Source organism: Acomys russatus, chromosome 8 (assembly GCF_903995435.1).
Source record: "Acomys russatus chromosome 8, mAcoRus1.1, whole genome shotgun sequence".
In the NCBI taxonomy this organism is placed as follows: domain Eukaryota; kingdom Metazoa; phylum Chordata; class Mammalia; order Rodentia; family Muridae; genus Acomys; species Acomys russatus.
The window spans coordinates 45,733,668-45,748,015 of record NC_067144.1 but is presented as its reverse complement, the minus strand read 5'-3'; the positions used below and the strand labels follow the sequence as shown (position 1 = coordinate 45,748,015).

Sequence of the window (14,348 nt, the reverse complement as noted above, 5' to 3'; positions counted from 1 at the left end):
GTAACAGGCTCCTGAGAGACAACAGCCCTTTGATCTTAGATTTCTCAGATATGTTCATGATAATAGACGACAGATAAATGATAGGTAGATAGATAGATAGATAGATAGATAGATAGATAGATGATAGACAGAGATGATAGAGAGATGCAGATACATTTGTTTAAAATTGCCTACTCTGCTGCATTCTGTTATAGGAGCACAGAACAGACTATAACGACGGTGCCTTAATAAGCTGAAGTCCCGGTCTTAGGCATAAACAGGGGCTCCTACTGTCTCCACACCCCTACCTCTGTCCTACCTTCCTTCTTCTCCTCCAGCCTCCCACACGCTTAGCTTCCTCCTCCTCTGAGTTTCAGCAAGAGTCAAAGCAACAGTACACATCGTGCTCTATGGAAATGTGCCTGTTCTCCTTCTTTCCTGCAGCAAATGCTTCCACATCCAGTATCTGTGCTAAAGCTTTCCCTAACAGAGTTGCAATTTAATACCCCCCACACTAGTGCATCAGACCACTAAGTGGGTGTCCCTTGAAAATAATGCTCGGAACAACTTGTGCGATGTAATGTGCATATGTGTAAAGACCTCTTAAAATCACAATTAGTATCTTCCTTCTAAATACTTAAAAAAAAAAAATTTAAGGGGTGATGAAATGGCTCAGTGGTTAAAAGGATCCGCCATGAAGGCTGGTCACCTGAGGTCAACCACTTGAGACCTACGTGGTTGAAATAGAGCACTTACTCCCACAAGCTGTCTCTATACCTCCACATGCACAGCACGGCACATGTGCTCCCACACACATACACATATACATACACATAAATAAATAAATAAATAATAAACAGATGGAATACGATTAAAAAAAAAAAACGTGTTGTTAATGTTTTTTAAATTTTGGCTAAGCCTGTCTGATGAATCAACAAGTTGGTATCAGTAACCAGCAGAGAATGGCAGTGTTCTCAGAGCACAGTCCTCTGTGCAGCCATATTTATTTTGGGGAAAGTCATTTTTAAATGACTCATTTTGCCTCTTGATAGATCGAGACAAGTGTTCAGTGTGGAACAAAAGCCGTTGCCGCGGCTGATTACATAAATCCTCCTCAAACATTACCATCTCCCCTCTAATAATAAGTCACAAAGAGAAAAGAAGGATGAGGAAATAATTTCAAGTAGGCTCTTCAAGCACGCTTGCTGGCATCGGGGACTGGTTAGGGAATGAATCACTCAGAATATCGCTGGATTAAAGAGGTTTAATTAAGGTGTTAGAGTTAATATCAGTTTTTAAGCTAAAATGTAAAGACCGGGGAAGTTAAAACTTATGCGCAGTCTGCCACCAAAAGTCAAAGAAGAGCACTCTGAAGAACTCGCCCCCAGATCCTCAGGGGAGGTCTTTCCCAGAGGCTCATACACACTGCCGGGCTGCAGCCCATACCTGACCGCACCTCTGCCAGATCCGCCTGCCCGGTACTGGACCTCACACATTGGCATGGAGGACCAGGTAGCGTGAGAAGACTGGAAAAAGAACAAGCAGATAAATATATGTGTGTGTGTGTGTGTGCATGCGATACATATATGCATATGCATACAAATACCTATATGAAGCTTATGGTGTGGTACCTATAGACAGTGGAATTTTATTCAGCTCAAAGAAAAATGAAATCAAGAAGTTTGCAGGTAAATGGATGGGACTGGAAAACAATCTGAGCGAAATGACCCAGACCCAGAAAGGCAAACACTGCATGCTCTCACTCATGTGTCTCTTAGCATCAAGTCTCTAAATATGAATATCTGATTTGCAATATCTGTACAATCCAGGAAACTAAAAAGGGATTGTTGGTTGGGAGAAGGAAGAGAGACCTTAAAGGAGGGGGAACTGTAAAGCACAAGTCATATAAAGGTAAAAGGGAAACAATGGGGAGAGGGTTTAAGCAGAGGGAGGAATGGAGGGGGCAGGACAGAGGCGGGAGGAGGGACTGGTGGGGGCGAATAACTAACATTGAGGATGTCTGAAAAAAAAAAACTTACAGAAACCTACTATTTTATAAATGTCTTAAATGTGTGAATTATATATTATTTATGTAAAAGAGTTTAATCGAGGTTTTTTTTTGTTGTTGTTGTTTTGCTTTTTACAAAGCACCCAACAAATGGTTCTTAAAGGAATAAGCAGGAACAGAGAAATAAGAGCAGAGAAATAAAGGCTCTGCATTGTCCTGACATTCAAAGAAATTAGCAAGTGGTGTGAATAATTACAGCTATTTCAACTCACACACGTAGACCTGGTCCACACCCACATCTTAACTCACACACGTAGACCTGGTCCACACCCACATCTTAACTCACACAAATAGACCTGGTCCACACCCACATCTTAAGCATTCATCCTATGGGCTATTTGCAGCCATTTGAACTCACATGTGATACATAACACATTCTTTATTTCAGAGACAAATTCTGGCATTCAGCTGGGAATGAATCCATGTCGCTCAGAGTGAATGGTAGTTAAGAATGTGTGTTTGTTCCCATCGCTTGCTTGTTGTGTTTTCATTATAGAGATGTTTGTGATGTTTCTGTGCCTCTGTTGCCTTATCTATGAAGAAACATAGTGACTGCTCTTATCTCATGGAGCAACTTTCAGCAATAAATGCCTTGATATACATAAAATAATTCAGCACGTACAAAACAAAGACTCAAAAAAGATATTGTTGTTATTAATCTAACTTAAATATCCAACAAGAAGGTTTTCATAAGGTCTTGATAGAATTGAATTTGGAATCTTGTCTATTTAAGAAAGCTGTGTACGACCTGATGTTCAGAGGCTGGTGGCGTCTTGGGTTCCACATCTGGAGGGTGGGTCCAGGTGCTGCTTGCTTACAAACGAGAACTGATGAGACTAAAGATCAAAGGTCCCAAGAGGTCCCAAGTTCCCATTTCTCACTCAGTCTAAGGCTCAGAGCACTCACTCAGGATGAGGCCCTAGGCCTGGCCACTAGGACAGGCTACTGGGGGTCACAGGGGTTAGGGAGTGAGGGGGTGGGGATCGGAAATTACTTTCAACCACCAACTGTTACAATGTAGCTCTTTTAGAATGAGATTGCTGGTGTCAGATGGCCGTGGAGACTCTGGAGCCCCACAAGCCAGAGATAACCCTTCCAGCAGGCAGGTCTGGTGAGATGCAGGCTCCAGCAGATTAGATGCTTCACTGGGCGTTCAGCACTGAGCTGGCAGTAGTGGTTTCTCAGCTGCCATGGCAGTTCTGGCATTGCTGCTTGACCCCCGGGGCATCCAGCAGCAGTTCTCCCCCAGAATTAATGGAGTCTCAGACAGTCATGGTAGAGATGGTGAGCACTCAAGAGAGAGCACACCAGGCAGCCTTTATTTATAAACCTTGAGCAGTGGGGAGTGGTTTGTGGGGGTATGTGTCTGATTTGCTGTGACTAGGTTACCAGGATACTTAATCTACAGGCAGCAGTACAGTACCTCATTTACATGTAGTAGCAAAGGGTCCTATCACAAGAAGGAAAACATAGTACTAATTATCCAAAGGGTAGGGTAAGAACTTCTTACAATTAAAGGCCATTTGCTTAAGGCTAGGTTCTCCTTAGCATAGGGTGGAGTACTGGAGGAATACCCAGGTGTTTGCTAAAAACTGATTTCTTATCAGAAAAGGGTCGGGCCTGTAATCTCGCCTGTGGGATATGTGAAACTTCTTACAAGATCTGCGGTTACCAGATCAGGTGGAGTGAGAACCCCACTGAGAAAAGGGAGTCCACCAACATAGACCAAGTGCAAATGGCTGTGCACAGATGTCAGAGTTCAACCTTATCCAACAGAGTTCCACCAAGACCCAGCTGGTCCCTCATTAATATTATTTACATGAGAAAATAAACTATTCCCCTGGGAGCTGATAGTTTAGCCTGAGGACAATGAAGTCGGAACATGGCCAAACAGAATATAAATAATCATTAGATTAAAAATATTGTTTGGGGCTGGAGAGATGGCTCAGTGGTTAAGAGCACACTGTCTGCTCTTCCAGAGGTCCTGAGTTCAATTCCCAGCAACCACATGGTGGCTCACAACCATCTATGATGTGATCTGAAGCCCTCTTCTGGCCTGCAGGTGTACAAGCAGACAGAGCATTGCATACATAATAAATAAATACATCTTTAAAAAAAATAAAAATATTGTTTGTAATCAGGAGTTTTTTAATGCATCCTGTGACTAGATCAATACGTTGTCCAATTTTTATGCTGACTGAAGTGTGAGAAGCTTTTGGTCTTTTACTGATGAGACTGAAAGTCTTGCTAGACTAATTTTCACAGGAAAAATATTTGAAATACAGAAAGCAGCATGTATTCTAGGATAGAAGAGGCATCCGATGTGAGGTCTGTGTCAGGTAACGGATAGATGTCCCTAGCTCAACAAGGGCATACGCTGGCAACATGAATAAGATTGAGGGTGAAGAGTCTAGTGAAAGGCCATGTCTAAATTGGGCAGAGTAAATGATTTGTTGAACTTCTGCTTATAGGTGGCAAAAAAAAAAAAATTAAATTAAAACCCTACTGTGATTGGCTCTATTTGTTTTCCTGTCTTCTTTGTTGTCTGTGAATATAACTGTGGAAGATTAATTGGCTTTCTAAATTCATATTGGACAGGGTTCTGGTAAACTGAAATATAGTTTACTTGATATACTTATAATTCATATTTAAATGTCATGTAATTATAAAATATGATTAAATTTTGAGAGGATTTTTTTAATCATTAAGTACCATTTTGTTAAGGGTCATTTAGATGCCACAGGGTGACATGGAGAGAAATCAGTTGAATTATTCAATAACTCTCCTAATTTTTAGCTGGTCCTCTTTCCTATGGTATTTACTTTTATTATGAAAGCCCATGTAACTACTTCCAGACAGTTTGTCTCATTTTATATTCTACTCAAAATGAAATTTCAGGACAATTTCTTATGCCAAAATCAGGCAAACTAAAGTGGAAAGTTATTTTAGTTTAAAATATAGTAAATGTTAGTACTTTTAAATCTATTCTCATAACACTAAGTAAACAGCATTGCAAAAAATAACCCATTAAGAAACTATGCAGAGGGCTAGAGAGATGACTCAGTGGGTAAGACCTTGGCTTGTACTGAAGATGGCTCACTTGCTGCATATGCAGGCAGCCCTGAGTTCAAGTCTCAGCACTTATATAGAAAGCCAGTGATGGCTGCACATATGAATAACTCCAACATTGTGGGAGGCAGAAACAAAAGGTTAGTGGTGGTTTGCCAGCCACCAGCCAAGTCAAAAAGCAGTAAGCTCCAGGTTCAGGGAGAGACTCTGTCTCAAAGGAATAAGGAGAGTTATACAACAGGATACCTCCTCTGGTCTCTGAGCCTACTATGAGATACCATGTAGACAGACATGCAGACAAACACACACATACACACACACACACACACACACACACATGAAGGGGGGAAGTTTTGAGGGTTTGGTTTGATTTGGTTTGGTTTGGTTTGGTTTTTCAAGACAGGGTTTCTATGTGTAGCTCTGGCTGTCCTGGGACTCACTTTGTAGACCAGGCTGGCCTCGAACTCACAGCAATCCTTCTGCCTCTGCCTCCCAAGTGCTGGGTTTAAAAGCATGTGACACCATGCCCAGCAGAATTTTGAGTTTTTTAATTGAATCTGTAGCATAAAACATATGATGAGAGAATAGAGGGAATTGGAAGGAAAGCAGAAATTAATTAATCAGTCGTATTTTCCAAATGTGTCACTGGATTTTGAGTGAGCTTTTCATAAAAGATCACTAACCTTACTAAAAATGGTTGCAGGGAGAATACATAAGAACTGAAATGGAGGGCCAGCAAGAGAACTTAGCAAGTAAAGGCTCTCGCCAGCAAGACTGTCAACAAGAGTTTGATCTCTGAAGCTCACATGGTGGAAGGAAAGAATTGACTCCTCAAAGTTGCCCTCAGTAGATATGCCTTGATATGCACGTACATACATACACACACACACACACACACACACACACCAAACAAATGTTTAAAAAAATAATAAAATTTTTGAAAGATGAAAATAATAAACAAAATGACACACAAACAAGAAAGAATCGGAAGTCCTGTGTTATGAAAAATGCATGCAAGTGTTTTGTGCCTAGCCTGATGGTGCCTGGGAGTTCTGTACATCTCAGGTCATCTGAGCCAATATTCTCTCAGGAAAGAGTGGAGGACATGGGGAGAATGTGGGGGAAGAGGACATAATAGCCCTAGACCAGGAAGTCCAAAGGCTGCACTGATACAGCAATGAAAATAGTGAGGTCATTTATTTGAGAGTCTTCAGTGAGTAAGAATGTGAGAAAAAAAAAAAAAACAGGTTGAAGAAATTTTGAAATATTGTAGATGCTATCACTTGAGAGAAATTTTATAAAAAAAAAAAAAATAGACAATTATGGAAAACAGCCAGGATGATTAAACCCAGAGACAGACTCTGATGCTTTAGCATCCGCGTCACCTGGAAACGTCTGAAATGTGGATCTTAGAGCCTCACACAGGACATACTGAATCACAGACTGCAAAGCTTAGACCCTGGAATATGGCCTAACAAGCCTTCAGTGTTATTCTGAGAGCTGCTGGATTTAATAACTTTTGGGTTAGAATTTCTAGGGAGGACTTATATGTCATCATTTCTCTGGACTTGCCTGTGTTGCCCTATACAGTAAGTGTTGTGTAGATATGTAGACCTTAGTTTCTCTTCAGGGATGGGCATTCTGTAGATAGGAGACAATTTCTCAACTACAAAATGGCCTATCACTAATCTAGGTGGTGGGTATGCATGTATTTTCTGGCATTCAATTTGCTTCACTGCAGTTGGCTTCACGAGTACCTGAAAATCAAAATTAAATTTTGTTCTGGTACCCAAACACAGACAGATATAAAACAGCAAGAGAAATACATCATCTTTCATATCCTTATGAAATACTGAACATACAAATATTAAGATTGTAAAAAAAAATAAATTAAAAAAAAAAAAAAAATATTAAGATTGTAAAAATTATGTTATCAATCCAGTTCTAACAAGAAAAATATTTTCACCTTTATGTAAATGTGTTAAGATATGCTTATAAAATAGCAATTATAACTAAATAATAAAAATTTCAATTTCTACTTCCTGACCATCCTTCACTGAGATCCAGGTAGTCACAAAAACTTATGGAAGAAGTGTTGGGTCCTGGCCCACTGGAAAAATCAAATCAGGGTTCACCCTAGCCCCCAGGCAAGAATACAATAGCCTGAATTGCTCCCTGTAGAACTTCCTAGTTCTCTGAGTAGTTCCCTGTAAGAACTTCCTTGATCCTCTGGGTGGTTCCAAGTTGGAACTTCCTTACTTCTTTCAAAGGTAAATAGTCCAAGGATAGCCTGGAACACAAGACCTCATGAGGCAAAGGTCAGCAACTCGAAGGTCACAGCATACAGCCTAAGCACAGGATTTCTGACATGGCAGAATTTGACATAGCTTCCCACAAAGAAAAAGAAGGGGAGTAATGGGAAATAAAGAAACATTTACAATTACCTGAGTTGAACTGGGTGCCTGGTTTACGAATACTTGAGTTGAGTATACTCCAATTACTGTTCTTTGACTCTTTTCATACTGAGACTCAAACCCAGGGCTTAACACATGCTAGGCAAGAGTTTTACCACTGAGCTACATACATTCTCAGCCTTTATTTGACTTCCAGCTAAATTAAATAACAGACTAAAACAACAATTATAAACCACGGATGTAGGGTCCTCCTTAAGCAGCAATGTAATGTAATCAATGAAAGAGTGATTTACAAAGAAAACAACATTACTGTCAGGGTGACTGCCATTATGAGCTCTCCTAACTGGCAGTTCGCTTGGTAAAAGGGCTATTTAGTCATGTATGCCATAGTTATAATAGATAATGTCAGGTTATGTGACTCCAACTAATCTTATTTTGTCTTTTCAAACCAAATTAACTACTTCATTCCCAAAGACTACTAACATTTTTTTTAATTTTATAAAATGCTACATATAATATTTTTATTTCTCTCTATGTACCCTCTATATCATAGAATGAAATACATTATAAATAGCCTGTGATGATGTTCTCAAGTAACTTTAAATTAAATACAAATACATTTACCATTTTTAAGTGCTGCCTTTAATGTTCTCATATTACATTACAAAATACACAAATACAAAATATTAACATAAAGATAGAACTAATAGAGTTTTTTTTTTAACAATTTCATAATCATTGGGAATTTATTGGATAATTGGTTAGTTTACTCATAAAAACTGCCTTATGTGAGACCACTTTAATAAATGTTTCAAAAGTTACTATTTTTTAGTGTTCTCATTGTAATTTCTTAAGAAATTAAGTTAGGGGAAAACTCTGAACTCCAATATTTAGTCCATTGAATGCTCTAGAAAAACATGCACATATTCTTTAAAGTGTTAAACAAAACAGAGAAAAATTCTTAAAGCCTTCTCTGAACTGTGTTTCCCCCTCCTTTGTTACAGGTATTTGTTTTTTCAACTATATTAATCTTTTAAACAAAAAAAAAAATGGATTTTTTAAACTCATCAGATCAAAATTTGACCTCTGAGGAACTGTTACACCGAATGCCATCCAAAATTCTGGTATCCCTCACTCTGTCTGGGCTGGCACTGATGACAACCACCATCAACTCCCTCGTGATAGCTGCAATCATTGTGACGCGGAAGCTGCACCACCCAGCCAACTATTTAATTTGTTCTCTGGCAGTTACTGATTTTCTTGTAGCTGTCCTGGTGATGCCCTTCAGCATTGTGTACATTGTAAGAGAGAGTTGGATTATGGGACAAGTATTCTGTGACATTTGGCTGAGTGTTGACATCATCTGCTGTACATGTTCCATTTTGCACCTGTCGGCTATAGCCTTGGATAGGTACCGAGCAATCACAGACGCTGTTGAATATGCCAGGAAGAGGACTCCCAGGCATGCTGGCATCATGATTACGATAGTGTGGGTTATATCTGTCTTCATCTCTATGCCTCCTCTCTTCTGGAGGCACCAAGGAACCAACCGAGATGATGAGTGCGTCATCAAGCATGACCACATTGTTTCCACGATTTACTCCACGTTTGGAGCTTTCTACATCCCACTTGTATTGATACTGATTCTCTACTACAAAATATATAGGGCAGCAAGGACACTGTACCACAAGAGACAAGCCAGCCGCATGGTGAAGGAGGAACTGAATGGCCAGGTCCTTTTGGAGAGTAGTGAGAGGAGCTTTAAACTGGTCTCCACATCATACATGCTAGAAAAATCCTTATCTGATCCATCAACAGACTTTGATAGAATTCATAGCACAGTGAAGAGTCCCAGATCTGAGTTGAAGCATGAGAAATCTTGGAGAAGACAGAAAATCTCAGGCACTAGAGAACGCAAAGCAGCCACTACCCTGGGGTTGATCCTGGGTGCGTTTGTAATATGTTGGCTGCCCTTTTTTGTAAAAGAATTGGTTGTTAATGTCTGTGACAAATGTAAAATTTCTGAAGAAATGTCAAATTTTTTGGCATGGCTTGGTTACCTGAATTCCCTTATAAATCCAATGATTTATACCATCTTTAATGAAGATTTCAAAAAAGCCTTCCAAAAACTTGTACGTTGTCGATATTAGGTTAAAAGAAGCCTATTTTTGAAGGGTGGAGGCCCTATGTGTTTGGGAGGAAATAGCTAAATGAATGTAAAGTAATAAAACATTTAAATTTTTAGAGAAAATATATTAAGACTGCTAAACATAAATTTATTTTTAATAGCACAAAAGAAGAAGATGTAGTAATTTGATCATCATCCTAATGTTATCAAAATTAGGAAATAATTTATGCAGCTTATAAGTAATATTTTGTCTATGCAATATACCTAAAACCCTAACTGGAAATATATATATGTATACACATACTATTAATTACAATGTTTTTCTGGTGTATATTTTACAACTAGAGGATCTCTCAATTAACACACTTCCATGGATAATTTATATGTCATATCATTGCTTATTAATTCATATAAGAAATATTAATCACTACAATACTACTCTTACTGCTTCTCCATCTTATCTTAGCAAAGCTGAAGAGAAGGCAACAGAAGCTCTTAGCCTGGTAGAGTAGATATTAAACTCAGGGGCTTTGATATGGTCCTCCTATTTGGACAGTCAAAAGCATCATACAGTGGGCTAAATATGGAAAAATATTTCAACATCCCGAATGTTCCGCACATTTGCTATCTTCACTTTGTTTAATATAAAGTTTTAGGATAATATTTTGTTCATAATATCAGTATTTGAAATCAAATCCCCAAGCTTAGAAAGGTTTATTATACGGTTATTGTATAAGTGTTATATACATTGTCCATTGTTTAGGAATCAAACTTTAAACACTAAGTACCTTAAGTTACTCACCAAAACTAATATACTAACATTAAATTTATTTCCTCTCTACTAATGTTAGTAAGCCCAGTTTTTATAATATATCTTCATATCTTAAGAACTGAATGTTATTTCCTTTTTATTGTAGCGAATATAATAGGAATTATTAAAACTTTGACTTCATGAAAAATCTGTTTATTATGATTAGGAAGGACAACTTTTACAAATCAAGACCATTTTAAAAACAATATATTTGAAGAAAAACATGCTTCCTTAAGTTGCAACTTTGTGTGTATTATAAAATATTCTTTCTTTGTGGAGTGTTTAAGAGTACATTACATCACTTTTTATATATCTGTGAGGCACTGCCCTTGGTGTAACAGATAACTAGAGGTGTGATTATATATATATATATATATACATATATATATTTGTATATATATGGCAATGAGACATGTACTAGATAGAAGATACAAAAGAAATGAAACACAAATTCTTCCATCAATGTAAAGGAAAAACAATACAGAATTAAAATTAAACTGGAAGATAATAAACAAGGATCTAGCAAGTGAGTTATTTACATAGTTGTGGTTGTATAGAAATAAAACTGGGGCTGGAGAGATGGCTCAGAGGTCAAGGGCACTGACTGCTTGCTCCTCCAGAGGTCCTGAGTTCAATTCCCAGCAACCACATGGTGGCTCACAACCATCTATAATGTGATCTGATGTCCTCTTCTGGCCTATAGGTGTACATGCAGGCAGAGCACTGTATACATGATAATAAATAAATAATAATCTTAAAAAAAAGAGAAATAAAACTGATGACATCTAGCTAAATAACATTTTCATAAGCAGTATATCTCAAATGTGTATCAAATAAAGCAGCATTAGAGCATGTGCAAATAAAGGGGCATGGTCCATGTGGTGACAACATAAAGAACTCAGGCTTTATCACTCTAGGGTTGTGGGACATGCCAAGAGTTGCTAGCCATTTACAGCAACAAAGAAAATCAGACTGACTTTAGTGCCAAGAAAAGTAATGTGCTGTCAATTTTGTTACTACCATTGAGTTATCAATCATGATTTTCAAAATATTACAAGCTTGGGGAAAATCTGAAACAAAGAGGTGCAGAGGAAAAGCTTCTCTGAAGAGATCTGAGAAACAGGGAGAGTACACAAGATAGTGGGTTCTTACCAGAAACCAAGCCAATAGTCCACGTAATGGGTGGTGAAATGCTGCACTTGGTTCTGGCAGTGGAAATAAAAGTAAGGAAAAGGTAAGAGATGATGTGAAAATGGAGTCTGTAGATTACAACATGTACTGCAACAAGACAGTAGGATGGGCTGAGCTCCTAAAAGGACCTTTACCAGAAATAAGGCGACTAACTGACAAGACCTCCTGGTAGACATGACTTTTTCCTGAAGTATGGAAAGTTCAGATGTGCCCACACGCATAGGCACTACTGACCACTTCCGGACTGAGCAAAACTGACATATAGATGAGATTAGATTGCTCTCTGACCTCAGTATTTATAAACAAACGAGGCTCCCGGGGATGTGTTTTGTCCTCACTCCACTCCACTCCACTCTTATGCCTTGTGTCTTCCCTAACACTCTCTGCTCTCTTCCCCTTTAGCCTCTCACTTGACAACATTTGATTCTGTGACTTATTCAATCAAACAACTTTCCACTGCCTGTCACTGCCTCCCGAGCCCTGGAATTATGGCTGTGTGCCACCTCTGCCTTGCTGGGAAAACTCTCAAGAGATGCAAACCACTAACAATTTCAAGCAAAATAAGCCCGAGTACAAACACTGCCCTTGGATCTGAGTTAGACCAAATTTCAGATCAGGAAAAATAGTGTCATAAGTGACAAAGGAGTTGCACCAATCCCCCTTGTGAGCTCAGAGGAGAAACAAGTTCCCCTTGTCTGTGTTGTGGAGTCGTCATTTGATTGAAAGCGGCTGCAACACAGAGCAGTATCAGCTCATCCTCATCTGCCCTCCAAGCTTTGCCGTCACTAATGACTAAGTGTCAGTGATACAGCTTCAGTGTCTTTAAATGGTGGCAATGTAGGAGCTTGAAACCTCAAATTTGCATTTTCTTTGAAATATATACAGAACACATTACAGTTAACAAGACCAACTTCTCAAAATGTAAACACTTTATCCTTAGAATAAAAAATTTCTGTGTAGCTAAGAGCTGTCACAAAAGAAAAATAATACAAGGTAGTGGCTTCTTTTTTAAGCAAATAAGACAGACAGAAGATGAAAACATAAGTATCATCAGAGGTGATTAAATACAAGATTAAGGTTACTTCCTATTACAATCTTAATACAGTGGTACCATAAAAATTAATCAAAGGCTTTATTTTATTATACATCTAAATCTCTTCAAGTAAAAGGTATATTAAAAACAAAAACAAGAGACTAGGGAAATAATAAAGTTCAATGAGGGGATATCAACATTAGTAGTCCACTATGTCCATACACATAGCTACATACAGACTGTGTTTAAGTGTCACGTGCTTATGAAATGTGAGCTTTAAGTTTAGTTTAAGAAAATGAACTGCCTCAGCCAATGTGTTTTGCTTTGCTTTGTTTTGTTTTTATTTTGTTTTACAAGGCCTGTTACAAATATCCAGTAAGTAGAAAGTGATGAGCCTGTGCTAAAGAGCAGCCTTCCTTATGAATTTAGAAAGATCATTCTTACTTTTGATTCACTGAAGAGTTTGATTCCCCAGCTATGTGCACCTGACCTACCTAGGCTAAGCATCTTTCTTGCGTACTATGCCAGTAACAAATTCATCCCCTTGCCATAGCCTAAACCCCATAGTCACACCTTCCATTCTAATCTTGTGCCTTTTACCAAGATTTTTAAAATAGAAATCAGTGGGAAAGTATTTAAACCAGTTGCTACGAAATGTATTGATTTCCCTCATATATCAGGAAGGCAGACATAATCATAAACTCATCATTGGTATGCATTTCTACTTCAAGCAAAATACCATTCTCTCATGAATTTATAGACTATTTTTGAATTCTAGGTCAGAATTTCCTAAATTGTGCAGTAAGAACATGAAAGATTTTTTTCCTAATATATCCCAAAGTCCTTCAAAAATAATAGCGCTTGCTTTCAGATGCACCCCTACTAAAGTAATCTGTCACAGATGTGCTTCTTAGTGTCTTCCTAGTAACAATTCATCATGCTTACACCCTTAACTTGCCATTAAATGTCTCTAAAACCAAATTGATATTTTTGTCATGAATAAAGTTCATATTTTATAATGACTTGTCTTGGTCTTTTGAATCAGTTGACTTCCTCTCATTATTTAAAATAAGGAACTTGTTACTGAGAGAAACATCAGCTAATATTGCAATAATGTCTGGCTATTGATATGGAACATCTTCTCCAAAACATAGAAGTGTTTAAAATCTACCTAGGAAGGGTGGCATTAAAAAAAAAAAAAAAAAAAAAAGCCGGGCGTGGTGGAGCACGCCTTTAATCCCAGCACTCGGGAGGCAGAGGCAGGTGGATCGCTGTGAGTTCAAGGCCAGCCTGGTCTACAAAGTGAGTCCAGGATGGCCAAGGCTACACAGAGAAACTCTGTCTCGAAAAACCAAAAAATAAATAAATAAATAAATAATGCTGAGCATGGTAACCCATGCCTGTAATCCCAGCAGTCAGAGAGGCAGAGACAGGTGGATCTCTGTGAGGCTAGCTTGGTCTACAAAACCAGTATAGGACAGCCAAGGCTACACAGAGAAACCCAGTCTCAAAAAAACAAACAAACAAAAATATATTTTTTTAAATTTTTGTTCTTTTGGAGTTTTTCGAGACAGGGTTTCTCTGTGTTACATTGGCTGCCTGGATTCATTTTGTAGACCAGGCTGGCCTTGAACTCACAGAGATCTGCCTGCCTC

General features: G+C 38.4%; 1 protein-coding gene across 1 annotated transcript in view; it reads left to right on the top strand.

The window, feature by feature from the left end:
• The window catches only part of Htr1f (5-hydroxytryptamine receptor 1F), a 123,110-nt gene extending 112,964 nt beyond the window's left edge, over positions 1–10,146 (top strand). Inside the window, exon 4 of the mRNA XM_051150123.1 lies at positions 8,535–10,146. Within this exon, the coding sequence (XP_051006080.1) occupies positions 8,580–9,680 (1,101 nt within the window). The 5' untranslated portion in view covers positions 8,535–8,579 and the 3' untranslated portion in view covers positions 9,681–10,146. The remainder of the gene's footprint in view (positions 1–8,534) is intronic.
• The last annotated feature ends 4,202 nt before the right edge of the window (positions 10,147–14,348 follow it).